The sequence below is a fragment of the Ochotona curzoniae genome, unplaced genomic scaffold (assembly GCF_017591425.1).
Source record: "Ochotona curzoniae isolate NIBS_2020 unplaced genomic scaffold, NIBS_Ocur_1.0 scaffold_4937, whole genome shotgun sequence".
Taxonomy (NCBI): Eukaryota; Metazoa; Chordata; class Mammalia; order Lagomorpha; family Ochotonidae; genus Ochotona; species Ochotona curzoniae.
The window spans coordinates 4,812,919-4,840,381 of NW_024467126.1; the positions used below are offsets into that span (position 1 = coordinate 4,812,919).

Sequence of the window (27,463 nt, forward strand, 5' to 3'; positions counted from 1 at the left end):
ATGGGTGCCAGGAGTGGGAGCCGGGCCCTGGTGTGGGCCCTTGCAGCTCTGCTGCTGGTGTGGCCATCAGGTAAGGGCAAAGGTCCTGGGGCTCCTCCAGGGGCAGGGACCCCACAGCTCTGGGCCCCAGACATGGCCCTCCAGGACCACTGGGCTCAGGCTGTGGTGATGTCAGGAGCCAGGAGTCAGGCTTGGTTGGGGTTCCTGGGGAAGGAGCTATAGGCCGCAAGCCTGGAGGTGGGACAGCTGCAGGTGCTGGGTGAGGGGGCAGCCGTCTGGGGTCTCTCAGGGTCCCAGTGAGCACGACAGCCTCCTTGCCAAACCACACAGACAGTCTCTGCCCAGGACAGGGTCTGCCCTCCATTGCAGCTCCACACGTGGGCACCGCCTGCAAGTCACGGAGCTAGAAGAGGAGCAAATCGCACAGCCCCTGGTCACTGGGCTGCCTAAGCAGAAGCTTGTCCTGCGTGTCAGCCATCACCACAGGGCAGGCTGCACAGCAATACTCAGTCAACACAGAAAGACAGGCCCCGGGGCTGCTGGCCAGCGTCCACCCAGGCTTAGGTCACAGCTGGGCAGGGCCCCGTGTCCCAAGCTTCTCCAACCTGGGCAAGGACTTCCTACAGCCAGGGGACACGCATGGAGCCTGTTGTATGGGACCGGGGATGGCCCACACCTGTGCACACAGCCTCCCTGGGCCCTGCGGTGGCCACTTGGGCCTGGGTTGGGTGGACAGGGGAGCCCTGGGAGGAAAGGCTGAGGTGCTTGTGGTGACCAGGCTGCTGGGCGCCAAGCAGGTGCCATGGTGGCGGCCCGGCCCGGCCTGACAGCAGAGCCTCAGGATGCCTCCCCCCAGGAACCGTGAGGCCCTGCCCCAATTTCCTGCATCCCTGCAGGCCCAGGAAGTGGGTGCCCAGCCCAGGCCTGCAGAGGGAGGTGTGGGTGAGGCTGCCCTTTCCAGGCCCTTGGTCAGGCTTCCGGAAGAGGTGTGGCATGGTGGCAGCAGCCTTGGGACCCCCAGAGCAGCACCCCCTGCACCCCAGCCCAGCTGGCTTCAGTTCGGGGCTGGTTCTGGTCTCAGGTTTCTGCTAGGTCACGGCCGGGAGCCTCGGGCTGCCTGTGCCCGACAAAGGTCGCCTTTGTCCTGTGGAGGACACACGGGATGGACACAGTCCTACCCCCCACAGTCCAGGCCGCAGCCAATGCCACTTCCTGATTCCAGTTTCCCGGAGGAGCCAGCAGCCCCCGGGGTGGGCGGGGGCGGTGGGGGAGGCAGGCAGCGGCCACCCACTGGGCCAGGGCTCGCCCATGCCATGCCCAGCTCCCTTCCGGAAGTGTCCATCCTGCTGGGCCTGGCTCTGTCCTGCTGGGGTCACCGAGGGCCTGGACACTGATGGGGTCGCTTCCCCCTTGCTGCCCACAGAGACTCAGGAGCCGAGCCCAGCCAGCACAGTGCGTGAGGCAGATGGAGGTGCGGAGACTGGCGGGCCATGGGGTGGGGAGCAACAGAGACCCCGCTGTGTGATGAGACGCCCCTGAGGGGGCTGTGAGGCCCTTCAGAGCTCTCACACACACACCACACACGGAACAGCCCCCAGAATCCTCTGGTGGATCCCCGGGGGGACAGGATGCCCCTCAGTTGCTGCTGTCCCCTGGGGTGGCCAGTGAGGAGGGGACCTCCCTGGTGACCCTGCCTCGCCCCGCAGCAGCCCACCCCACACCCTGGTCGACTTGGCCGGTGACCTTCACCCCGTCCATTACTGTCTACCCTGCCGTGAACTGTAAGTGGACAGCTCTCCTTGCTGGAGGAAGCTGGGAGGATGGAGGGGAGCTTGCTCAGGGTGGGGGGACAGGTGTGGGTGTTGAGGGATGGCGAGCTGGGGATGGGGCAGGACGTCAGATGTGGCCCCCCATAATGCTGTTCCCCGCAGCCCGTGCCCCTGCGCACAACGGCCGTGTGTGCAGCACCTGGGGCAACTTCCACTACAAGACCTTCGACGGCGCCGTCTTCCGCTTCCCCGGCCTCTGCAACTACGTGTTCTCTGCGCACTGCGGCGCCGCCTACGAGGACTTCAACATCCAGCTACGCCGCGGCCTCGTGGCCTCCCAGCCAGCGGTCACCCGCGTAGTGCTCAAGGCCCAGGGGCTGGTGCTGGAGCTGAGCAACGGCTCAGTCCTCCTTGGAGGGCAGCGGTGAGCTGGGTTCCGGGGCTGGGGTCAGAGGGCACCGCGGGGCAGGGAGGGAAGCCCCAGGCACAGCCGGCTTCTCCTGGCAGGGAGGACCTGCCCCTGAGCCGCGCAGGCCTTCTGGTGGAGCGAAATAGCCATTACGTCAAGGTCAGCCTCCGCGGGATCCTCACCTTCGTGTGGAATGAGGACGACAGCGCCCTGGTGAGGACGCCCACGGGTGAGCTGGGCAGGGCCGGGGGCAGTGGGCAGAGGCGCTGAGGCCACCCTGTCCCCACCCGCCAGCTGGAGCTGGACCCCAAGTATGTGAACCAGACGTGCGGACTCTGTGGGGACTTCAACGGACTCCCAGCTGCCGGCGAGTTTTATGGCCACTGTGAGCGCTGCCCAGCCCGGGTCCTTCCCCGTCACACTCTCTGTGGTTATGTCCTGGGGGAGGCTGGGGTGGGGGCAACACTCGTGGGGATGCCCTTGAAGGGCCCTGGGGGTCTTAGCACAGAGTGGACAGGTCCCCTGGCGGCCATCCAGCAAGCGCTTCTTGTCGGGCAGACGCCAGGCTCAGCCCCCTGCAGTTCGGCAACCTACAGAAGCTAGACGGCCCCACCGAGCAGTGCCAGGACCCCCTGCCCTCGCCAGCTGCCAACTGCACAGATGAGGTGAGCACCTTCCCCGGGAGCAGCAGGGGCTGGGCCAGGGGTGGGAGACCGAGTGATAGCCACAGAATCCAGTGGAGGACGTGGCTCGGCTGGGGCCGTCAGGGTGAGTGCAGCCATGACAGGAGTAGGAGCTGGGACACAATAGGGTCCGCCCACACCTGTGCTGGACACTCCTGTGAGCTACAGGGGTACAGATCCCAGACTGTTGGGCAAGCCCCTGGCACCTGGGTGGGCAGCACTGCCTGGAGTCCTGGGGCCCCGGCCTCTCCCAGGTGCACGCCCCTCACCCAAGGAGAACAGTGGAAGGGAGTGACCGGGTAAGCAGGAGGGAGGAAGGGGCAGCAGGTGCCCAGCCCGCTGTGCCACCCAGGAGGATGTCTGCCACCGCACACTGCTGGGACCTGCCTTTGCCGAGTGCCATATGCTGGTGGACGTCGATGCCTACGTGGCCGCCTGTGTGCAAGACCTGTGCCGCTGCCCCAGCTGCCCATGTGCCACGTTTGCCGAGTATTCCCGCCAGTGCACCCACGCCGGTGGCCGGCCGCAGAACTGGAGGCGGCCCGACCTCTGCCGTGAGCAACCCTGCCCACAGAGGGCACCAGAGGGGCACGGGGGGGACTGCTGGGCGGACCACAGGCACAGAGTCCTGGGCTAAGCATTGCCTCCCCTTGCAGCCCGCACCTGCCCCCTCAACACTCAGCCCCAGGAGTGTGGCTCGGCCTGTGCCAGCACCTGCTCCAACCCCCAGCACGCCCAGCTCTGCGAGGACCACTGCACCGATGGCTGCTTCTGCCCCCCAGGCAAGTGCCCGGCTCACTCAGGGGCACCCGGGGGGCGGGGGTAGGTGTGTGTGGAGAGACTGAGGTTTCGTGTCCCCACCCCCAGGCACGGTGCTGGATGACATTACACACTCGGGCTGCTTGCGCCTAGAGCAGTGCCCCTGCACCCACGGGGGCCGCAGCTTCGCCCCAGGGGCCTCCTTCTCAACCAGCTGCAGCTCATGGTGGGTCTGGGTCTCCCCAGCCACCCTGGGACAGGGGCAGGGTTGGGGTCCAGGCCAGGCTCCCCACCCCTGTGCTCTATGGCTCATGGCCTTCCTTGCCCCCAGCACCTGCGCTGGGGGAATGTGGCAGTGCCAGGACGTGCCGTGCCCGGGCACCTGCACCGTGAGGGGTGGGTCGCACATCTCCACCTATGACGAGAAGCTCTACGACTTACATGGCGACTGCAGTTACGTCCTGTCCAAGGTGCAGCCGTGGGCGGGGGCTGTGCCCCACCCTACCCCGCACTCCTCACCTCTCCTCCCACCCCTGTCCCCTGTGCTTCACCTCTCCCCGCCCCCCACATGCCTCACCTCTCTCCCCCCACCCGCCCCAGCAATGTGCTGACCACACCTTCACCGTGCTGGCCGAGCTGCGGAGGTGCGGCCTGACGGACAGTGAGAGTTGCCTCAAGGCAGTGACCCTCAGCCTTCCCAGCACAGACACGGTGAGGGCCGCCCGGCTCCCCCGCGCTGGGCTGGGGGGACCCCAAGCAGACAGCTGGAGGCCGGCTCCCCTCGAGTGGCTCTGGGTCAGTAACTCCCTCCCCAGGGTCCTGACCAGTGCTCCCTGCTCCCCAGGTCATCCGGATCCAGGCGGGCGGATCCGTGTTCGTGAACTCCATCTACACCCAGCTGCCCGTGTCTGCAGGTGTGTGTGCTCCCCGACCCCGGGGCGGAGTTCTGAGCCTGGCTGCTGGGGCAAGGCCCCGCCCAGGCCGCTGTGGGGGTGCTGGGAGGGTTGGTGTGGGAGACCTGACGCTGCCCTCCCCGCAGCCAACATCACCGTCTTCAGCCCCTCCTCCTTCTTCATCGTGGTGCACACCAGCCTCGGCCTGCAGCTGCAGGTGCAACTGGTACCCCTCATGCAGGTGTTCCTCAGGCTGGACCCTGCCCACCGCGGCCAGATGTGTGGTGAGGCTCGTGTCCGCAGGGGACCAGGCTCAGCTTCCAGGCTGGGGTGGATGGGGACTGGGGAGACGCCAGCACCCACCCTGGGCTCAGCCGTACCTCCCTTGCTCTGGCCCCACCGGGAAGGGGGTGCAGGGGGACGAGCCCTCTGCAGGCTGCCTCATGGCAGTGCCTAGTACCAGGGCTGAGGACCCACTGATGTGGGCCCGGCCCCCAGGCCTCTGCGGGAACTTCAATCAGAACCAGGCGGACGACTTCGCGGCCCTCAGCGGCGTGGTGGAGGGCACAGGGGCTGCCTTCGCCAACACGTGGAAGACCCAAGCTACCTGCCCGGATGCCAAGAACAGCATTGAGGACCCCTGCTCGCTCAGTGTGGAGAATGGTACCCGGCCTTGGCCTCCCCTGGGGTGGAACCCGGAGCCCCACACATAGGGAGGCGAGCACAGGGACTCGAGGGGTCAGGGGGAGCCCTGCGTCAGAGCTGGCCCTCCCTGCCCCTCCCGCCACCACGCAGAGAACTACGCCCAGTACTGGTGCTCGCGGCTGACCGACCCTGCCGGCGCCTTCGCATCCTGTCACTCCACCGTCAACCCCACGTCCTTCCACTCGGTGAGAGATGTGGGCGGCAGGGAGTGGAGGGGCTTCCCTGCTCCCAGTGGCTCTGGGTGGTGGTCTTCCAGGGCAGCCAGCACCACACGGGGGCTCCTGGCCTCTCCCAGGGAGCTATTGGCTGCACTGTGCCAGCTGTGGCTGCCACCTGCCCACAGCTGTCGGGGTCTTAAAAGAACCCCAGGACTCTGGGCCTAAGACCCCCAGCCCAGCCCAGCCCAGGGGGCCCCATCTTCACTAAAGGCAGCCAGCTCAGCACTGAGCTCTTAGCTACTTCTGAAGGGGCTGTAACTCCAGGTGGCAGCCCCAGGCCCACTCTGCCAGGTGTGCCCACCCCCTGGAGCCCCAGCCCACTCACCCCCTCCATGGCACCCGCCGCACACACATGCCGGACCTGGCCTTGCCCTAGGTCTGGTCCTACCCAGCTGCTCCCACGCAGCCCTGGCCTGGATGTCCCTGCCACCTGGCACCACCTGTGACCTCCACATGACACCCAGGCCTCCAGGATGGCCACGAGGGTCAAATCCAGGAGGTGGGAGGCAGGGCTAGCGGCAGCTGGAGGGTCCCTGCTGGGTCAGGGTCCCTGACGCCCGCTGGCCCCGCCCCCAGAACTGCCTGTTTGACACCTGCAACTGTGAGAAGAGCGAGGAGTGCATGTGTGCAGCGCTGGCCTCCTACGTGCACGCCTGCGCCGCCAAGGGCGTGCTGCTGCGCGACTGGCGGGACGGCGTCTGCAGTGAGTACCCGCCAGCAGCACGCTCCTCCAGGCCGTGGCAGCAGGGGAGGGTGGCATGGGGTGTGTGCGTTATCCCGATTTCGCCAAGGGCTTGGCATCCTATGCCCCCAAGTCACCACTGGGACTTTGACCCTCTCCCTTGGGTGGGTGAACCCAGGTCGCAGTGAGCCGCCCGGGGCTGACTCCTCCCTCTCCCACTGGCCACAGCCAAGTACATGAGCGGCTGCCCCAAGTCACAGAACTACTCCTACGTGGTAGACAGCTGCCAGCCCACCTGCCGTGCCCGCAGCGAGCCCGACCTCACCTGCGCCATCAGTTTCGTGCCCGTGGACGGCTGCACCTGCCCTCAGGGCACCTTCCTGAATGACGTGGGCACCTGCGTGGCCGCCCAAGAGTGTCCCTGCTATTTCCTGGGCCTGGTGATGGCACCCGGAGAGGTGGTCCATGACCAGGGCACCGTGTGGTAGGAAGGGTCCTGGACACAGAGGGGCTGGGTGGGGAGCGGATCCCTGTGGCCCCAGACTGCCCCGAAGGTCCCGGGACCCAGCGTAAAGCAGGGGTGATGGGGCCCCTCGCCCTGGGCTTGGCTGCCTCTTGCCCAGCCCACAGCCCTCCCGGCAGCATCCTGGGCTCAGGTGGAGGCACATGGCGGGGTGAGGGCATGCAGGGCGTCCCAGGCTGATGGCCCCTTCTCTCCCAGCTCGTGCTCTGGTGGGAAGCTGAGCTGCCTGGGAGCCTCACTGCTGCGGACAGGGAATGGCACGGGTAAGTCCCCACCCCCTCTGCGGGCCCCCTCTGTTGCAGGGCCGGGAGGGGCCTCAGCCCAGGACAATGCTATCCCTCCCAGGCTGCGCGGCGCCGATGGTCTATGTGGACTGCAGCGACACCCCAGCCGGAACCCCGGGCGCCGAGTGCCTCCGGAGCTGCCACACGCTGGATGTGGACTGCGTAAGTGGCCCTGGCCCTAGCACTGCCAAGAGGGTAAGGGGCCCAGGACTCTGGACCCTCCCAGTGCCACAGCCCCTGACTGGATCTTGTCCGTGCCCACAGTTCAGCACACACTGCGTGTCTGGCTGTGTGTGCCCGACTGGGCTGGTGTCAGACGGGAGCGGGGGCTGTGTGGCCGAGGAGGACTGCCCTTGCCTGCACAATGAGGCTGCCTACCAGCCGGGCCAGACCATCCGTGTGGGCTGCAACACCTGGTGAGTTCAGGAGCCTTGGGAGCGGGGAGCTGGAATGGAGCATGAGAGCTGCAGGGGAGACCCTGGGCCCCTTGCATGCTGGAAGGTGCCTGGAGTGCCAGGCGTCGAGCCCCCTACACCAAGGGTCACCCTGGGACCCCACTCTGGAGGACCATGAGTGTGGGGAGAAAACCCCGTCTCAGGTCCCACACTCTTACCCTGCAGCACTTGCAGAAAGCGCAGGTGGGAGTGCAGCCAGAGGCCCTGCCTGGGCACCTGCGTGTCCTACGGGGACGGCCACTTCATCACCTTCGACGGCCAGCGCTACAGCTTTGAAGGCAACTGCGAGTACACCCTGGCCCAGGTGCATGCAGCCCGCACCCCGTGCCTCCCACAGGCCTCCCACAGGCCCACAGCCCTGAGGCCGTGACCAGCCCCGTCCTCAGGCCTCCCATAGGCCCACAGCCCTGAGGCCGTGACCAGCCCCGTCCTCAGGCCTCCCACAGGCCTCCCACAGGCCTCCCACAGGCCCACAGCCCTGGGGCCGTGACCAGCCCTGTCCACAGGCCTCCAGCAGGCCCATAGCCCTGGGGCCGTGACCAGCCCTGTCCACAGGCCTCCCACAGGCCTCCCACAGGCCCACAGCCCTGGGGCCGTGACCAGCCCTCTGTCTCCTCCTGTCCCAGGACTACTGTGGGGGCAACGGCACGGCTGACGGCTCCTTCCGCATCCTCACCGAGAACGTGCCCTGTGGCACCACGGGGACCACCTGCTCCAAGGCCATCAAGCTGTTCCTGGAGGTACGCGGGGAGGGCTTGCCTGGGCTGCCACTGCGGCTGCCCAGTACTGAGACCTCTGCAGATACTCAGCCGGCAGGGCCTGGCTCCTTGGAGAGGCCCCGGGGAGGGTCCTTGCGGCTGCCCACAGAACCTGTGGGCACCAGGCAGCCCTGGTTTCTGCCTCCTTCCCTGCTCAGCTCAGAGCCTGCTCATGCCGGAACCCTCACATCATCCCATCGCCAAAGAGCCTGCTTCTAGGTTCCCAGGTTGGGGTTCACACATGAACAGATCTTTTTCTGGGGATGCATGCGCCTCCCTGCACCCAGCCACACCCCGGCAAGGTGGGGATGAGAGGAGCAGAGTGGCTGGGCTTGTGCCCTGAACGTGGAGCCACAGGGTGCTGGTGGCCCTGACGCTCTACTTCCTGCCCAGCCTCTGCCAGTTCCCTGGGGACCCCAAGGGTCTGGCCCGTTCCTCACCCGCATGTCCCTGAGTGCCCGCGGGCAGTCTCAGGAGGAGAGTGGCTGGCCTCCAGGACCCCTCCTGCAGCCCCCACTCTGCTGTGTCCCACAGGGCACGGAGCTGCTCCTGGAGGAGGGGGCAGTCAAGGTGGCAGAAAGCGCACCTGCCAGGGACCTTACCTACAGGGTCCGCCACATGGGCCTGTTCCTGGTGATCGAGACCCGCCATGGGGTGGTCGTGGCCTGGGACCGCAAGACCAGCGTGTTCATCTGGCTAAGCCAGGATTACAAGGTGAGCGTGGGCAGGTGCCTCCCACCAGAGCCAGCGGCTGAGGTCTGGGCTTCCTTAAGGGGTGCCATGCATCAGAGCCATGGTGACGGCCAGGCCCTGTGCCCCCACCTCAGGCAGGTGAGGGCTCTGCCTGGGAGCAGAACCCACTTCATACTTTGCTCCCTGCAAGTTCACAAAGCACTGCCCAAGGCCCAGGATGCCATGCTGTGCCCCTCCTCCTCATGAACCTGCCACCTCCTCCTGCGGCCCCAGGCCCATGGTCTCTGCACCTCTCAGGGCAGGGTCTGCGGCCTGTGTGGGAACTTTGACGACAACGCCATCAACGACTTCACCACGCGGAGCCAGTCCGTGGTGGGCGATGCCCTGGAGTTCGGGAACAGCTGGAAGTCCTCGCCATCCTGCCCGGACGCCCAGGCGCCCGAGGACGCCTGCACTGCCAACCCCTACCGCAAGTCGTGGGCCCAGAGGCAATGCAGCATCCTCAACAGTGCCACCTTCGCTGCCTGCCATTCTCAGGTGGGTCTCGGGCTGCCCCCATCTCCTGGGAGGAGGGTCTGGCCAGGACTGGGCACAGAGCTATGCCTGGGTTTCCTGGGGGATCCCTTGACCACAGCCTTGGTCAGGGGCCTTGGTGGGGGCCCCGCCACTCCCTGCCTCCACGGTCTGCAGACCTACCAAGCCCCCAGGAACATAGCGGGCACTCCCACAGCCCAGCAGGCAGGTTGGCCCAGTCCCAGTGAAGAGCCAAGGGCTTACGAGGAGAGGCAGTTCCTTTCTTGGGCCATAACCTCTGGAGAGGAGCAGCTGGAAGAGGCTGCCAGGGTGCCCTGCTCATGCCAGGGTGCCCTGCTGGGCAGGAATGCACTCCATTCTGTCAGGCTACAGATGGGGCCACGTGAGTGCTTGGGTACGCCCTGGGTGTAGCACATGGGAGCAGGCCCTCATGGCCTCCTGGTCAAGGTGGGTCAGCCACAGGACCATGACGGTGCCACCCTCCCTCTGCCCAGGGTATGTGTGTCAGGTGCCTGGGAGGATCTGGCACGCTCTAGCTGCTGGGCTCCAGGCAGAGATCAAAGGACAGGCCTGTACACAGAGCTCCCCTTCTGGGGACAGCTGGCAGGGGAGGGGGCTGCAGTACCGGGGCCTATGGACAATGGGGAGCTGTGGTCCGGGGCACCATACTGAGGTAGAGACCAACACAAACCACAGAGGTGGCAGGGGAGGCGCAGCAGGGCAGGGGTGACCAGGACAGGGGTGACCAGGGCAGGGGTGATCAGAGCAGGGGAGGCTAGGACAGGGATGGCAGGGCAGGGTGGCAGGACAGGGGTGGCAGGGCAGGGTGGCAGGACAGGGGTGGCAGGACAGGGGTGGCAGGACAGGCAGCCAGGGCAGGAGTGACCATAGACACTTGGAACTGCCGGCCAGCTGACCAGAGTCCACATGCACAAGACAAAAGGCCCCGAGAACATGAGGTGCAGAGGAAGTGGCCACAGCTGGCAGGGACACGGGTGCCCAGGGAGGGGCCCACAGCTGGCAGGCACACAGGTGCACAGGGAGGGCCCACAGCTGGCAGGCACACAGGTGCTCAGGAAGGGGCCCACAGCTGGGCAGGCACGCAGGTGCAGAGGAAGTGGCCACAGCTGGCAGGGACACGGGTGCACTGGTGGGCTGGAGGGACAAAGATGTGTTTGCAACACGCAGGCCTCCCAGCTGCAGGGTCGGGACCTCAGCCTGCCGGCGTGAGCATCATACAAATTGGCTGAGAACTGCCCCTGGTCTGAGTGGGGCTGGGCCTTTTCGCTGAGCCATACCTTGGTCACTCTGTCCCAGGTTGACTCTGCCAAGTACTACGAGGCCTGCGTGCAGGACGCCTGCGCCTGTGACTCGGGGGGTGACTGTGAGTGCTTCTGCACTGCCGTGGCCGCCTACGCCCAGGCCTGCCGCGAGGCGGGCGTGTGCGTGTCCTGGAGGAGCCCGGACGTCTGCCGTGAGTGCTCGGGGTGCAGTATGTGGTGCTGAAGGGCGGGGCTGCTGGGGCTGCAGGAGGAGCTGAGGCCCCCACAGGAGCACACCCACCACAGGCAGCCATGGCAACTCACGTGGGTGCAGACCCCTGTACGATGCGTGACATGCGATGGCTCTCTGGAGAATGGGGTGTCCCAGGAAAGAGCTGGGAGCACTCTGTGGGATCCCAGGGGACCCCCCAGGTGTGTTTTAAGCTGTGCCTCCCCGCACCCCCCAGCCCTGTTTTGCGAGTACTACGACTCCCACGGGGAGTGTCAGTGGCACTATGACCCGTGCGGGGCTCCCTGCCTGAGAACCTGCCGGAACCCTGAGGGCCAGTGCCTGGTGGACCTGCCCGGCCTGGAAGGTGAGAGGCAGCCGGAAGAGGGAGCTGGGGAGGGCTCCTGACGGGGAGCACCCCAGGCAGGGGAATGCCAAGAACCCAGCGAGCACCCACGCCTGCCCTAGGCTGCTACCCAAGGTGCCCTCCAGATGAGCCCTTCTTCAGCGAGGACCAGATGAAGTGTGTGGCTCAGTGCGGCTGCTATGACCAAGATGGACACTACTATGACATTGGTGCGCGGGTCCCCACGACGGAGAACTGCCAGACCTGGTGAGTGAGGGGCACAGGGCTATAGGAGGTGGTAGGTCGGGGGCCGCCCATTGCATGCTCAGCTCTCCTCCCCTCCCCCAGTAACTGCACTCCAGGCGGCCTGCAGTGCACACACAGCCTTGCAGGTGAGCAAGCAGGGTGCTGGGCTTGGGCGGGGTAGGGGGCAGGCAGGAGCTGGGAGGGCCCCACATGAGCCAGTCTTCTTCGCTGCCCCCAGCCTGTAGCTGCAATTATGAGGGCAAGGCCTATGGCTACGGGGGTGTCATCTACAACACAACCGATGGCCTTGGTGCCTGCCTGATCGCCGTCTGCGGGGAAAACGGCACCATCTCACGGAGGACGGAGGAATGCCCCGGGGTCTCCACCACAGCCCCCTTCACCTTCACCACCACCGCCGTCCCACCACCCACCACAGGTCAGCACCCTGTCCACCTGCGGCTCACCTAGAGGGTAGAGTGCAGCAGGGTCCCACCATCCACCTAGAAACTCCTGTGGGTGCACAGCCCACAGCATGTGTTCAGCGCCCTGAAGTCCTCCCAGGACCCTCCCAGCTGGCGCCCTCGAAAGCTAGCTCGGCCAGGAACACAGTCCCCACTGTGACTTAGGGTGGGCCTGGCGGGTCCCCACACACTGTGGGACGGGCCCCAGTCCCAGAGAAGGTCCTCTGCCCTGGCCAGGGAGCATGGCAGGGCCTCACAGAGGCTGCAGGCCCGTTGTTGTTCCACAGGCTCAGAGCCCACCACCTCTACCACTTGCAATCGCGAAGTCTGCAGCTGGTCCCCCTGGTATGACGGAGGCCGCCCTGAGCCTGGCATGGCTGGCGGCGACTTCGAGACATTTGCGAACCTCAGGCACAGGGGGTACCAGCTGTGCTGGAGCCCAGTGGACATCGAATGCCGTGCCCAGCAACTGCCTGACATCCCCTTAGAGGAGCTGGGCCAGAGGGTGGACTGCGACCTGAGCCGGGGACTCACCTGCTTCAACGGAGAGCAGAGTCCGCCACTCTGCCACAACTACGAGCTGCGTGTGCTGTGCTGCCAGCCCACACCGTGCGAGCCCACAACAGGAATCACATCCCAGCCTAGGCCCAAGCCAGAGACCTCTGTGCCCACAGCCACCCAAGTGACCACCACACTTGGATCCCTGTCCACATCTGTGGGGACATCAGCAGGGCTTACAGTCCAGACAGACACAGTCACCAGCTCCCAGCTGATGTCCACCTCGCCGAACACAGTGATTCCTGCTTCTAAGACACCAACCAGCACGTGGACAACACAGACATCAACAGGCAGCTCCCAGAACACCAGCTATGGAACCACTACAACCACAGAGCAGCTGTCCACCACCCAGCCTGAGACCAGCACAGGGACAACACAGATACCAACTGGCAGCTCCCACCAGACCACAACCTACGTGACACCAACAGGCACAGAGCAGCTGTCCACAGCCCAGGCCGAGACTAGCACGTGGACAACACAGACATCAACAGGCAGCTCCCAGAACACCAGCTATGGAACCACTACAACCACAGAGCAGCTGTCCACCACCCAGCCTGAGACCAGCACAGGGACAACACAGATACCAACTGGCAGCTCCCACCAGACCACAACCTACGTGACCACAACAGGCACAGAGCAGCTGTCCACCACCCAGCCTGAGACAACCAGCACAGGAACAACACAGACATCAACAGGCAGCTCCCAGAACACCAGCTATGTAACCATTACAACCACAGAGCAGCCGTCCACTGCCCAGCCTGAGACCACTAGAACATGGACAACACAGACTTCACCAGGCAGCTCCCACCAGACCACGAGCCACGTGACCACAACAGGCACAGAGCAGCCATCCACCACCCAGCCTGAGACAACCAGCACGTGGACAACACAGACATACAGAGGCAGTTCCCAGACCACAGGTCACTTGACCACTACAACCACACAGCAGCTGTCCACCACCCAGCCTGAGACCAGCACAGGAACAACACAGACATCCACAGGCAGCTCCCAGAACACCAGCTATGTAACCACTACAACCACAGAAGAGCTGTCCACTGCCCAGCCTGAGACCACTAGAATGTGGACAACACAGACTTCACCAGGCAGCTCCCTGACCACAAGCCATGTGACCACAACAGGCACAGAGCAGCCATCCACCGCCCAGCCTGAGACAACCAGCACGTGGACAACACAGACATACACAGGCAGTTCCCACCAGACCACGAGCCACGTGACCACAACAGGCACAGAGCAGCCATCCACCTTGCAGCCAAAAACAAGTGCATGGATGCTAAAGACATCTCTAGGCAGCAGCACTCCAGCCACTGCCAGCCACAGAGTGACCCAGTGCAAACCCCGCTGCCAGTGGACAGAGTGGCTGGACGTGGACTACCCCACGTCTGAGGAGACAGGTGGGGACATGGAGACCTACGAGAACATGCGGGCTGCAGGACTGGCCATATGCGCACAGCCACAAGACATCCAGTGTGAGGCTGAGAACTACCCCGGGCAGTCCCTGGAGCAGCTGGGTCAGAAGGTGCACTGTGATGTACGTGTGGGCTTGGTGTGCCGCAACCAGGAGCAACCGGGCCTGTTCAGCATGTGCTACAACTACAGGGTCCGTGTGCTGTGCTGCGAGGTCAGCCACTGCGGGTCCAGCCTCTCCACACCATCCATTACCATCCCCACGACCACCAAGGTGCCCAGCACCCAGAAAAACCGCTGGTCACCCACTGCAGCCACGACAACAAGGGGGTCACAGACCACAAGCCATGTGCTGACAAGCACACAGCCACGTTCCACATTCAGAACGTGGACAACACAGACGTCCCCAGGCAGCTCCCTGACCACAAGCCACGTGACCACAACAGGCACAGAGCAGCCGTCTACCACCCAGCCTGAGACAACCAGCACGTGGACAACACAGACATCAACAGGCAGCTCCCAGAACACAGGTCACATGACCACTACAACCACAGAGCAGCCGTCCACTGCCCAGCCTGAGACCACTAGAATGTGGACAACACAGACATACACAGGCAGTTCCCACCAGACCACGAGCCACGTGACCACAACAGGCACAGAGCAGCCATCCACCACCCAGCCTGAGACAACCAGCACGTGGACAACACAGACATCAACAGGCAGCTCCCAGACCACAGGTCACGTGACCACTACAACCACAGAGCAGCCGTCCATCACCCAGCCTGAGACCAGCACAGGGACAACACAGATACCAACTGGCAGCTCCCACCAGACCACAACCTACGTGACACCAACAGGCACAGAGCAGCTGTCCACAGCCCAGGCCGAGACCAGCACAGGAACAACACAGACATCAACAGGCAGCTCCCAGAACACCAGCTATGGAACCACTACAACCACAGAGCAGCTGTCCACCACCCAGCCTGAGACCAGCACAGGGACAGCACAGATACCAACTGGCAGCTCCCAGCACACAGGTCACATGACCACTACAACCACAGAGCAGCCGTCCACTGCCCAGCCTGAGACCACTAGAACATGGACAACACAGACTTCACCAGGCAGCTCCCACCAGACCACGAGCCACGTGACCACAACAGGCACAGAGCAGCCATCCACCACCCAGCCTGAGACAACCAGCACGTGGACAACACAGACATACACAGGCAGTTCCCAGACCACAGGTCACTTGACCACTACAACCACAGAGCAGCTGTCCACCACCCAGCCTGAGACAACCAGCACAGGAACAACACAGACATCCACAGGCAGCTCCCAGAACACCAGCTATGTAACCATTACAACCACAGAGCAGCCGTCCACTGCCCAGCCTGAGACTAGAACATGGACAACACAGACTTCACCAGGCAGCTCCCACCAGACCACGAGCCACGTGACCACAACAGGCACAGAGCAGCCATCCACCACCCAGCCTGAGACAACCAGCACGTGGACAACACAGACATACAGAGGCAGTTCCCAGACCACAGGTCACTTGACCACTACAACCACAGAGCAGCTGTCCACCACCCAGCCTGAGACCAGCACAGGAACAACACAGACATCCACAGGCAGCTCCCAGAACACCAGCTATGTAACCACTACAACCACAGAAGAGCTGTCCACTGCCCAGCCTGAGACCACTAGAATGTGGACAACACAGACTTCACCAGGCAGCTCCCTGACCACAAGCCATGTGACCACAACAGGCACAGAGCAGCCATCCACCGCCCAGCCTGAGACAACCAGCACGTGGACAACACAGACATACACAGGCAGTTCCCACCAGACCACGAGCCACGTGACCACAACAGGCACAGAGCAGCCATCCACCTTGCAGCCAAAAACAAGTGCATGGATGCTAAAGACATCTCTAGGCAGCAGCACTCCAGCCACTGCCAGCCACAGAGTGACCCAGTGCAAACCCCGCTGCCAGTGGACAGAGTGGCTGGACGTGGACTACCCCACGTCTGAGGAGACAGGTGGGGACATGGAGACCTACGAGAACATGCGGGCTGCAGGACTGGCCATATGCGCACAGCCACAAGACATCCAGTGTGAGGCTGAGAACTACCCCGGGCAGTCCCTGGAGCAGCTGGGTCAGAAGGTGCACTGTGATGTACGTGTGGGCTTGGTGTGCCGCAACCAGGAGCAACCGGGCCTGTTCAGCATGTGCTACAACTACAGGGTCCGTGTGCTGTGCTGCGAGGTCAGCCACTGCGGGTCCAGCCTCTCCACACCATCCATTACCATCCCCACGACCACCAAGGTGCCCAGCACCCAGAAAAACCGCTGGTCACCCACTGCAGCCACGACAACAAGGGGGTCACAGACCACAAGCCATGTGCTGACAAGCACACAGCCACGTTCCACATTCAGAACGTGGACAACACAGACGTCCCCAGGCAGCTCCCTGACCACAAGCCACGTGACCACAACAGGCACAGAGCAGCCGTCTACCACCCAGCCTGAGACAACCAGCACGTGGACAACACAGACATCAACAGGCAGCTCCCAGAACACAGGTCACATGACCACTACAACCACAGAGCAGCCGTCCACTGCCCAGCCTGAGACCACTAGAATGTGGACAACACAGACATACACAGGCAGTTCCCACCAGACCACGAGCCACGTGACCACAACAGGCACAGAGCAGCCATCCACCACCCAGCCTGAGACAACCAGCACGTGGACAACACAGACATACACAGGCAGTTCCCAGACCACAGGTCACTTGACCACTACAACCACACAGCAGCTGTCCACCACCCAGCCTGAGACCAGCACAGGAACAACACAGATACCAACTGGCAGCTCCCACCAGACCACAACCTACGTGACACCAACAGGCACAGAGCAGCTATCCACAGCCCAGGCCGAGACCAGCACGTGGACAACACAGACATCAACAGGCAGCTCCCAGAACACAGGTCACATGACCACTACAACCACAGAGCAGCCATCCACTGCCCAGCCTGAGACCACTAGAATGTGGACAACACAGACATACACAGGCAGTTCCCACCAGACCACGAGCCACGTGACCACAACAGGCACAGAGCAGCCATCCACCACCCAGCCTGAGACAACCAGCACGTGGACAACACAGACATCAACAGGCAGCTCCCAGACCACAGGTCACGTGACCACTACAACCACAGAGCAGCCGTCCATCACCCAGCCTGAGACCAGCACAGGGACAACACAGATACCAACTGGCAGCTCCCACCAGACCACAACCTACGTGACACCAACAGGCACAGAGCAGCTGTCCACAGCCCAGGCCGAGACCAGCACAGGAACAACACAGACATCAACAGGCAGCTCCCAGAACACCAGCTATGGAACCACAACAGGCACAGAGCAGCTGTCCACCACCCAGCCTGAGACCAGCACAGGGACAGCACAGATACCAACTGGCAGCTCCCAGCACACAGGTCACTTGACCACTACAACCACAGAGCAGCCGTCCACTGCCCAGCCTGAGACCACTAGAACATGGACAACACAGACTTCACCAGGCAGCTCCCACCAGACCACGAGCCACGTGACCACAACAGGCACAGAGCAGCCATCCACCACCCAGCCTGAGACAACCAGCACGTGGACAACACAGACATACACAGGCAGTTCCCAGACCACAGGTCACTTGACCACTACAACCACAGAGCAGCTGTCCACCACCCAGCCTGAGACCAGCACAGGAACAACACAGACATCCACAGGCAGCTCCCAGAACACCAGCTATGTAACCACTACAACCACAGAAGAGCTGTCCACTGCCCAGCCTGAGACCACTAGAATGTGGACAACACAGACTTCACCAGGCAGCTCCCTGACCACAAGCCATGTGACCACAACAGGCACAGAGCAGCCATCCACCGCCCAGCCTGAGACAACCAGCACGTGGACAACACAGACATACACAGGCAGTTCCCACCAGACCACGAGCCATGTGACCACAACAGGCACAGAGCAGCCATCCACCTTGCAGCCAAAAACAAGTGCATGGATGCTAAAGACATCTCTAGGCAGCAGCACTCCAGCCACTGCCAGCCACAGAGTGACCCAGTGCAAACCCCGCTGCCAGTGGACAGAGTGGCTGGACGTGGACTACCCCACGTCTGAGGAGACAGGTGGGGACATGGAGACCTACGAGAACATGCGGGCTGCAGGACTGGCCATATGCGCACAGCCACAAGACATCCAGTGTGAGGCTGAGAACTACCCCGGGCAGTCCCTGGAGCAGCTGGGTCAGAAGGTGCACTGTGATGTACGTGTGGGCTTGGTGTGCCGCAACCAGGAGCAACCGGGCCTGTTCAGAATGTGCTACAACTACAGGGTCCGTGTGCTGTGCTGCGAGGTCAGCCACTGCGGGTCCAGCCTCTCCACATCATCCATTACCATCCCCACGACCACCAAGGTGCCCAGCACCCAGAAAAACCGCTGGTCACCCACTGCAGCCACGACAACAAGGGGGTCACAGACCACAAGCCATGTGCTGACAAGCACACAGCCACGTTCCACATTCAGAACGTGGACAACACAGACGTCCCCAGGCAGCTCCCTGACCACAAGCCACGTGACCACAACAGGCACAGAGCAGCCGTCTACCACCCAGCCTGAGACAACCAGCACGTGGACAACACAGACGTCCCCAGGCATCACCGTGCCCGATGCGTCCAGTCCCTGCCAGCCCCGCTGCCAGTGGACAGAGTGGTTTGATGTGGACTTTCCCGCCTCGGGTGTTGCAGGAGGGGATATGGAGACCTATGAGAACATCAGGGCAGCTGGTGGCAAGATGTGCCCGGCCCCAAAGCAGATTGAGTGTCGTGCAGAGAATTACCCCGAGGTCAGCATTGACCAGATTGGGCAGGTGGTCACCTGCAGCCTGGAGGTGGGGCTGGTGTGCAGGAACACAGAGCAGCAGGGCGGCTTCGCCATGTGCTTCAACTACAACGTGCGCATGCTTTGCTGTGATGACTACAGCCACTGTCACCCACCCTCTGCCTCCACCACCACGCTGTACCCCAGCACAGGCAGTGCCATGCCAGGGACATCGAGCACCACAGCCACATCAAGCCCACCTACTGCAATGCTGGGGACACACAGCACTCACACTCCAAAGACCCCTCACACGCATGCAGTCCTCAGCACGCGCGCCGTCACCTCAGTGGCCACACACTACTCGCCACACTCCTCCACAGCAGAGATGGTGCACCGCTCCCCTACCGTGACCGTCCCTCCATCCTCAGAGCAGACCACAGTGACCACCACGCCCATGACCACAAGATCCACAGGGCCACCCTCCTCCACTGTGGGGACCATCCCTCCATCTTCAACATTGACCACCATGGCCACCTCGCCTACCTCCACAAGATCCACAGGGCCACCCTCCTCCACTGTGGGGACCATCCATCCATCCTCAGAGCAGACCACAGTGACCACCACGCCCATGACCACTTCGTCCATGGCCACGAGATCCACAGGGCCACCCTCCTCCACTGTGGGGACCATCCCTCCATCTTCAACACTGACCACCACGGCCACCTCGTCCCTGGCCACCTCGTCCATGGCCACAAGATCCACAGGGCCACCCTCCTCCACTGTGGGGACCATCCCTCCATCTTCAACATTGACCACCATGGCCACCTCGCCTACCTCCACAAGATCCACAGGGCCACCCTCCTCCACTGTGGGGACCATCCATCCATCCTCAGAGCAGACCACAGTGACCACCACGCCCATGACCACTTCGTCCATGGCCACGAGATCCACAGGGCCACCCTCCTCCACTGTGGGGACCATCCCTCCATCTTCAACACTGACCACCACGGCCACCTCGTCCCTGGCCACCTCGTCCATGGCCACAAGATCCACAGGGCCACCCTCCTCCACTGTGGGGACCATCCCTCCATCTTCAACACTGACCACCACGGCCACCTCGTCCATGGCCACGAGATCCATAGGGCCACCCTCCTCCACTGTGGGGACCATCCCTCCATCTTCAACACTGACCACCACGGCCACCTCATCCCTGGCCACCTCGTCCATGGCCACAAGATCCACAGGGCCACCCTCCTCCACTGTGGGGACCATCCCTCCATCTTCAACACTGACCACCATGGCCACCTCGCCTACCTCCACAAGCTCCACAGGGCCACCCTCCTCCACTGTGGGGACCATCCATCCATCCTCAGAGCAGACCACAGTGACCACCACGCCCATGACCACCTCGTCCATGGCCACGAGATCCACAGGGCCACCCTCCTCCACTGTGGGGACCATCCCTCCATCTTCAACACTGACCACCATGGCCACCTCGCCTACCTCCACAAGATCCACAGGGCCACCCTCCTCCACTGTGGGGACCATCCATCCATCCTCAGAGCAGACCACAGTGACCACCACGCCCATGACCACCTCGTCCATGGCCACGAGATCCACAGGGCCACCCTCCTCCACTGTGGGGACCATCCCTCCATCTTCAACATTGACCACCACGGCCACCTCGCCTACGGCCACAAGATCCACAGGGCCCCCCTTCTCTACTGCTGTGACCCTCCCTCCAGCTTCAGCGCCAACCACCACGGCCACCTCACCTATGACCACGGGATCCACAGAGCCCATGTCCTCCACTGCAGTAACCACTTCCCCATTATCACTGCCAACCAGCACAGCCACAACTTCTTCAGCCTTTACTGCTAGCTCCCCACAGTCTTCCTCGAGCAGCAGCCCACTCATCCCAAGTATGTCTCCCATCGTGTCCACCAGCTTACCCTTGACCTGCATGTGCCAGGCGCGTGGACAAGTATTCTCACCAGGTGAGTCGGAGGCTGAATACCCTGCCATGCCCCATGAAACCCCAGCCTGCCTTTCCTGGGTCCTTGTATCCGTTTCCCATGACCCTCAGGCCAGTCATGGAGTGTTCATGACACAATGGCCACGTCCCTCACAGGGGCCGTCATCTACAACGAGACTGATGGAGCTGGCTGCCATTTCTACGCCATTTGTGGACCACATTGTGAGCTCCGCCGCTTCCAGGACAACTGCTCCTCTCCGGCCCCACCTGTGTCCTTGCCCACAACACCTCCAACTCCACCGCCCCCAGAGCCTCCCGGCTGTGACAATGCCATTCCGCCACGGCAGGTGCTCCCCACCACCACTACTTCTCCCTCTGCACAGGCCCAGGCTCACAGACGGGTGGTTCTCTCACAGCTGCCCCACAGAGCCTTTTGAGCTTGAGTCACAGGTTTGAGTCCTGATGGGGTGTCCCTCTTCCCAGACCCTGTGGCAGTCCAGGCCGAGGGACCCGAAGGCGTGGTCAGGACTAGAGTGTTGGAGAGGGACCTGCACATGTCTGTTCAGGTAGGCATTCTGCATGTTTCCATGCGATTTCAGGTGAACGAGTCCTGGACCTTGGAGAACTGCACGGTGGCCAGGTGTGAGGGCAACAATCGTGTCGTCCTTCTGGCACAGAAGCCTGTTGCCAACATCACCTGTGCCAATGGGCAGCTACCTGTCACAGTGTCGGACCCCAGCGAGCCCTGCAAGTTCCACTATGAGTGTGAATGTGAGTGGGCAGAGTTGGTGCTCATGGTGGGGAGAGGGGGCCAGCTGGTCAGCAGCCAGGATGTTGTGTCCAGGGTCCAAGTCCAGGCTCTCCCCAAGGGGCCAATGACTCCCTGAGGCCCTGGGAGCCTCCTTGTGGCCACCCCCCTTGTGCCACCCCCAGCACCTGCTGGCACCAGAATCTCTGGCTCTGGCTGCATCCCTGTGCTTCCCTCCTCCTCCTCTTCCTCCTTCTTCCTCCTCTTCCTCCTCCTCTGCCTCCTCCTCCCCCTCCTCTTCCTCTTCTTCCTCCTCAATAGGCTCCCTTCCAGCTCACTGGACTTGGGGGCAGCCGACGCAGGACCCCTTGCTTCATCCTACCCCCAAAGACCCTGCTCCCAGGAAGTCCCCACCTTTCCAGGCAGGAGGAGGTGGTCAGGCCAGCCCTGTGCCCTGTCCACAGGCTCCTGCAGCGCCTGGGGGAATTCCCACTTCCTGACCTTCGATGGCACTGCCTACTCCTTCTCCGGCAACTGTACCTACGTGCTGATGAGGGAGATCCACCCCGGCCCCGGGGACCTGAGCCTCTACCTCAACAACCACTACTGCAGGGCGACCATGGTCCCCCACTGCGCCCGTGCCCTCATGCTCCACTTCAAAGCCATGGATATTGTCCTCACCACCACGACCTCCCCCAGCGGCAGGGAGAGGAGCCTGGTGGGTCCACAGGACGCAGACACAGGGTGGGGTGGGAGACAGGGAAGGCACAGCCCAGCCTGCTAGGAGGCCACAGCACGGCCTCAGGTGGGGGGCAGTGCCCAGGAGGCAGAGCCTCCACCGCTGCCCTTCTGTGCCCATGCTTACATGCCACCTGGATGTCCCCAGATCCTTGTTGACAACCAGCGGGTGAGCAGCGGCTTCCTCAAAGACGGTGTGAGTGTGAGTGTGGCGGCAGCCTCAACTATGCGTGTCGACATCCCTGCCCTTGGCGTCAGCGTCACCTTCGACGGGCAGCTCTTCCAGGCCCAGCTGCCCTTCAGTCGCTTCAGCCACAACACAGAGGGCTTGTGCGGTGAGTGGGCGGATGGCCCCCCACACCCGACCGTCACCTGCTCAAGGCACCATGGGACATGGACTCCACAGGCCAGGAGCCAGGAAGAGGGAGGAAAGGGGAAAGGCCACATCCTCATGACCCTGCCTCTCTTTGCCCAGGCACCTGCACCAACAACCAGAGAGATGACTGCCGCCAGCCAGATGGTACCACAGCATCCTCCTGCCAGGACATGGCCAAGACCTGGCTGGTCAATGACAACAGCACCGAGGGTTGCTCAGCCCCAACCAGCGCACCTCCGACCAGTCCAGTCCTGGGCACCAGCACCCAGCACCCAGCGTCCAGCCCGGCCCCGGGCACCAGCACCCAGCACCCAACGTCCAGCCCGGCCCCGGGCACCAGCACCCAGCACCCAGCGTCCAGCCCGGCCCCGGGCACCAGCACCCAGCACCCAGCGTCCAGCCCGGCCCCGGGCACCAGCACCCAGCACCCAGCGTCCAGCCCGGCCCCGGGCACCAGCACCCAGCACCCAGCGTCCAGCCCGGCCCCGGGCACCAACACCCAACAATCAGCGTCCAGCCCGGCCCCGGGCACCAGCACCCAGCACCCAGCGTCCAGCCCGGCCCCGGGCACCAGCACCCAGCACCCAGCGTCCAGCCCGGCCCCGGGCACCAACACCCAACAATCAGCGTCCAGCCCGGCCCCGGGCACCAGCACCCAGCACCCAGCGTCCAGCCCGGCCCCGGGCACCAGCACCCAGCACCCAGCGTCCAGCCCGGCCCCGGGCACCAGCACCCAGCACCCAGCGTCCAGCCCGGCCCCGGGCACCAGCACCCAGCACCCAGCGTCCAGCCCGGCCCCGGGCACCAGCACCCAGCACCCAGCGTCCAGCCCGGCCCCGGGCACCAGCACCCAACAATCAGCGTCCAGCCCGGCCCCGGGCACCAGCACCCAGCACCCAGCGTCCAGCCCGGCCCCGGGCACCAGCACCCAGCACCCAGCGTCCAGCCCGGCCCCGGGCACCAACACCCAACAATCAGCGTCCAGCCCGGCCCCGGGCACCAGCACCCAGCACCCAGCGTCCAGCCCGGCCCCGGGCACCAGCACCCAGCACCCAACGTCCAGCCCGGCCCCGGGCACCAGCACCCAGCACCCAGCGTCCAGCCCGGCCCCGGGCACCAGCACCCAGCACCCAGCGTCCAGCCCGGCCCCGGGCACCAGCACCCAGCACCCAGCGTCCAGCCCGGCCCCGGGCACCAGCACCCAGCACCCAGCGTCCAGCCCGGCCCCGGGCACCAGCACCCAGCACCCAGCGTCCAGCCCGGCCCCGGGCACCAGCACCCAGCACCCAGCGTCCAGCTCGGCTCCGGGCACCAGCACCCAACAATCAGCATCAAGCCCATTCCCAAGCAGCAGTACCCGGCACCCAGTGTCCAGTCCGTTCCCAGGCACCAGCCCACAGAGCTCAGCGACCAGCACACCCGCCTCCACCCCATGCCCCCCGTCCCCACTCTGCAAGCTACTGCTGGGCTCGTAAGTCCTTGTGTGTGGGTGGGGCATACCTCCCTGAGCCCTGGTCTGAACTCCTATGGGAACTGACTTCCTGGTGCCCACAGGATCTTTGCCGAGTGCCACAGCTTCGTCCCGCCCGGCCCCTTCTTCACAGCTTGTGTCAGTGATAGCTGCCTGTCCGGCAGCCACCCTGGCCTGGCTTGCCAGAGCCTGGAGGCCTACGCAGGGTTGTGTCGTGCCCGGGGCATTTGCAGTGACTGGCGCAACTCCACCAGCGGGCTGTGCGGTGAGTCCTGGGCAGCCCCAGGGGCCCTGCCGACCATGGCCCCTCTGACCCCTGTGTCTGCCTACAGACCTGCCCTGCCCACACTCCAAGGTGTACCGGCCCTGTGGCCCTGTGCAGCCTGCGTCCTGTGACTCCAGGTAAGCGTGGGTCCCCTAGCCTGCTGCCCCTACCTGCCCATGCCATCCTGTCCCATCCAGTCCCACCCCAGGCTGGTGGGAAGGGAAGCACAGGCTGCCAGGCCTGCCCGTTCACCTTGCAGAAGTCAGAGCGCTGTGGACGAGGAGCTGACCGAAGGCTGCTTCTGCCCTGAAGGCCAGATCCTCTTCAATACGCACACGGGCGTGTGTGTGTCCCAGTGCCGTAAGCAGCTGGGCCCAGGAGCACGCCCGGCCAGCAGGGTTTTGGGACAGGATGACTGTGGCGGGGCTTGGGGCTTGGCCTGGCCACACTGGGGTGCCCACCACAAGGGGACAGGCCTGACTCATTCTAGCTTTCTTCTTCAGCTTGCGTGGGGCCAGACGGGTTTCCCAAATTCGTGAGTGCTCTGTCCCCCATCCCTGCCCCGCCCCTGCCCCATCCTCACCCCTGCCCCTGTCTCCACCCCGTTCCTACCCCGTGCCTGCCCTGGCTAACTGGAAGAAGGGAGCCCAGGTGGGGAGTCCTCACCTCCTCCTTCCCCCGACCCCCCCCCCTCCCGCCGCCGTGTTTATCCCCAGGACTGCTCCTGTGGCAGGGCCTGACCAGGGCTGGGAGCTGGCCCCTGGGGAGCCCCGGGGAGACGCTGGCCTGGTCTTTTGCAGCCGGGAGAGCAGTGGATCAGTGGCTGCCAGAGCTGCGTGTGCGATGCCAACTCTGTGTCAGTGCACTGCCAGCCAGTGCAGTGTGAGGCCCAGGATGGAGCGGGGCAGTGCAGCGGGGCTGGCTTCGTGCCTGTCACCAGGTCCCGGGCGGACAACCCCTGCTGCCTGGAGCAGCTCTGCGGTGAGCACCCTGGGAGCAGAGGCCCAAGGCCCAGCCGGCCTGTGGAGGACAGAGGGGGCTGGGAGGGTGTCAGCCCCCAGGAGTCCTCTGGAAGCCAGCAGCGGACCTACGGGGCCAGGAGGGCAGGGCAGTAACTGTCCCACTTCTCCAGTCTGCAACACCACCACCTGCCCCCAGAGCCCGCCTGAGTGTGGGCCGGCCCAGGAGCTGACACGCACCCAGGGTGACGCCGACTGCTGCCCCACCTTCAGCTGTCGTGAGTGCCAGGGGCTGGGGCTGCTGGGGGGACTCAGGGCTGGGGGTGCTGGGCCCTGGCAGGAGCTCACCCCCTTTCCTTCCAGGACCTAAGCTGTGCAGCTACAATGGAACCGTCTATGGGGTGAGGATGAGTTGGGGCATACCAGGGCCAGTGGAGGGGTGGGTGGAGATGGTGGGGTGCCCCAAACCCCTGCCCATCCCAAGGGCACAGCACAGGGCTCTGGTGTTTCAAGACAGACAAGGGAAGCAGTGCCTTGCTCACCAGTGGCCCCAGTGCTGTGCCCCAGGGCTCCCTGTCCCATGTCTTACCCTCCACTCGAGGAAGAGCCCTATGGGCCCACGTGGCCCTGCTGTCATCCCTGGCACCACACCTTTGTCCACCACAGGTTGGGGCGACCTTCCCAGGGGTCATTCCCTGCCACACCTGCACCTGCCTCGTGGAGGACACCCAGGACCCCACTGTGCGGTGTGAGGAGGACGCCTGCAGCACCTCCTGCCCCCAGGTGAGCCCCAGGCTGAGCCTGAGCACATAACCAGACTACACCCACGGAGGCTCGGGCGGGGACGTGGCCACACGGCAGGTGAGGGTGTGCACCAGAGGGGTTGGGGCCTGACAGTCTGGCCATTCCCACAGGGCTTTGAGTACTCCAGGGTGTCCGGGCAGTGCTGCGGGCAGTGCGTGCAGACGGCCTGCCTCACGCCCGAGGGCAGGCTCGTCCAGGTAAAGCAGCAGGGAGGGTCCTCCCCGAGAGACACGGGGTCCACAGGCTGTCCCCCCACCTGACTCCTGCTGCCACCCCGCATTCAGCCCAACGAAACCTGGACCGATGGCCGTGTGGATAACTGTACCCGATACCGCTGTGAGGCTGGGCACGGGTCCCCCGTGCTGACCCCACAGCCCGTGGCCTGCCCCGACGTGTCCAGCTGCAGGGTGTGTAAGGGACGGCCTGCCCCAGTCACCCCCGCCCCACCACCGCCCTTCCCGCCCCCAGCCCTGCCCATCCATACACCTGCCACTTCTTGGCCCTGCAGGGCACCCTCAGGAAAACCGGCTGCTGCTACTCCTGTGAGGAGGGGGGTAAGTCAGGGCTGCCCTTGCGTCTGCACAGGGCTCCCTGCCTGAAGCAAGTCCAGGCCAGCTGGTGGGAGGTTTGCTCTTGCAGCCATGCCTTCTCTCCCTAGACCCCTGCCTCGTTCGTGCCAACACCACCGTTCTGCAGCACGGGGACTGTGTGGCCGAGGAGCCCGTCAGCCTCACCTTCTGTGAGGGCGCCTGCCCTGGCAGTGTGTCCAGGTGAGTGGCCCACGGCGCCTGCCCTGCCGCGTGTCCAGGAGGACAGCCATGCTCCGTCACGGCTCACTGTGTATTCCACCTACACAGTACCGGCGGGGGTGGGGCTTCCAGGCAGGCTGCGTGGCTGTGTGGGACAGAGCCCACCTGTTGTGGATCTGGAGTCAACTGGGGAGTTCTGAGCGGCCTGTGGGCCCTGGGCTACAGCCCTCAGGGGTAAGGGTGGCCAGGAGAGGCAGGAGCATCCGGGGCAGCCGTCCATCCGGGGCAGTGACCAGGGTGCATGCCTACAGATACTCCATGGAGGCCCAGACCATGCAGCACTCCTGCTCCTGCTGCAAGGAGACGAGCACCCATGAGGAGGTGGTGACCCTGCGATGCCCAGACGGCACGACCATCCAGCGGGTCTACACCCAGGTGGACGAGTGTGCCTGCTCCCTGTCCTGCCTGCCACCGCCCACAGCACCCACCCTCAGCTAGGAGGACCCTTCCGCTCGGGCCATGAAAGTCTCCAGTGCGGTTGCTGCACAGCACCCACTCCTGCCCACCTTCCACATGCCCCAGGGTGGCACACTGGA

At 64.1% G+C, this 27,463-nt stretch overlaps 1 protein-coding gene across 1 annotated transcript; it reads left to right on the forward strand.

Annotated features, from left to right (window-relative positions):
* On the forward strand, positions 1–27,365 carry MUC5B (mucin 5B, oligomeric mucus/gel-forming). Its single transcript, XM_040970819.1, has 52 exons — positions 1–82; positions 1,707–1,781; positions 1,932–2,193; positions 2,277–2,391; positions 2,473–2,563; positions 2,737–2,843; positions 3,214–3,415; positions 3,518–3,643; positions 3,729–3,846; positions 3,952–4,090; positions 4,221–4,331; positions 4,465–4,534; positions 4,660–4,797; positions 5,012–5,176; positions 5,309–5,403; positions 6,013–6,139; positions 6,347–6,602; positions 6,840–6,904; positions 6,987–7,087; positions 7,190–7,341; positions 7,546–7,684; positions 8,007–8,120; positions 8,673–8,852; positions 9,129–9,368; positions 10,683–10,839; positions 11,095–11,223; positions 11,325–11,469; positions 11,551–11,594; positions 11,687–11,884; positions 12,203–12,554; positions 13,806–14,166; positions 15,793–16,306; positions 17,924–20,779; positions 20,914–21,104; positions 21,357–21,528; positions 21,970–22,223; positions 22,392–22,578; positions 22,719–22,862; positions 24,006–24,090; positions 24,174–24,355; positions 24,423–24,492; positions 24,615–24,715; positions 24,859–24,890; positions 25,156–25,336; positions 25,488–25,592; positions 25,678–25,715; positions 25,981–26,097; positions 26,229–26,315; positions 26,403–26,525; positions 26,627–26,672; positions 26,777–26,888; positions 27,179–27,365. Exons 1-52 carry the CDS (start codon positions 1–3, stop codon positions 27,363–27,365), a joined length of 10,440 nt encoding a protein of 3,479 aa, XP_040826753.1.
* Positions 27,366–27,463: the final 98 nt, after the last annotated feature.

Bases quoted from the DNA above. Each gene is read 5' to 3' on its own strand.
- MUC5B (XM_040970819.1), top strand. From the start codon at position 1: ATGGGTGCCAGGAGTGGGAGCCGGGCCCTGGTGTGGGCCCTTGCAGCT. The intron at 2,844-3,213 runs GTGAGCACCTTC...TGTGCCACCCAG, and splicing joins CTGCCAACTGCACAGATGAG to GAGGATGTCTGCCACCGCAC. The intron at 24,356-24,422 runs GTGAGTCCTGGG...GTCTGCCTACAG, and splicing joins CTCCACCAGCGGGCTGTGCG to ACCTGCCCTGCCCACACTCC.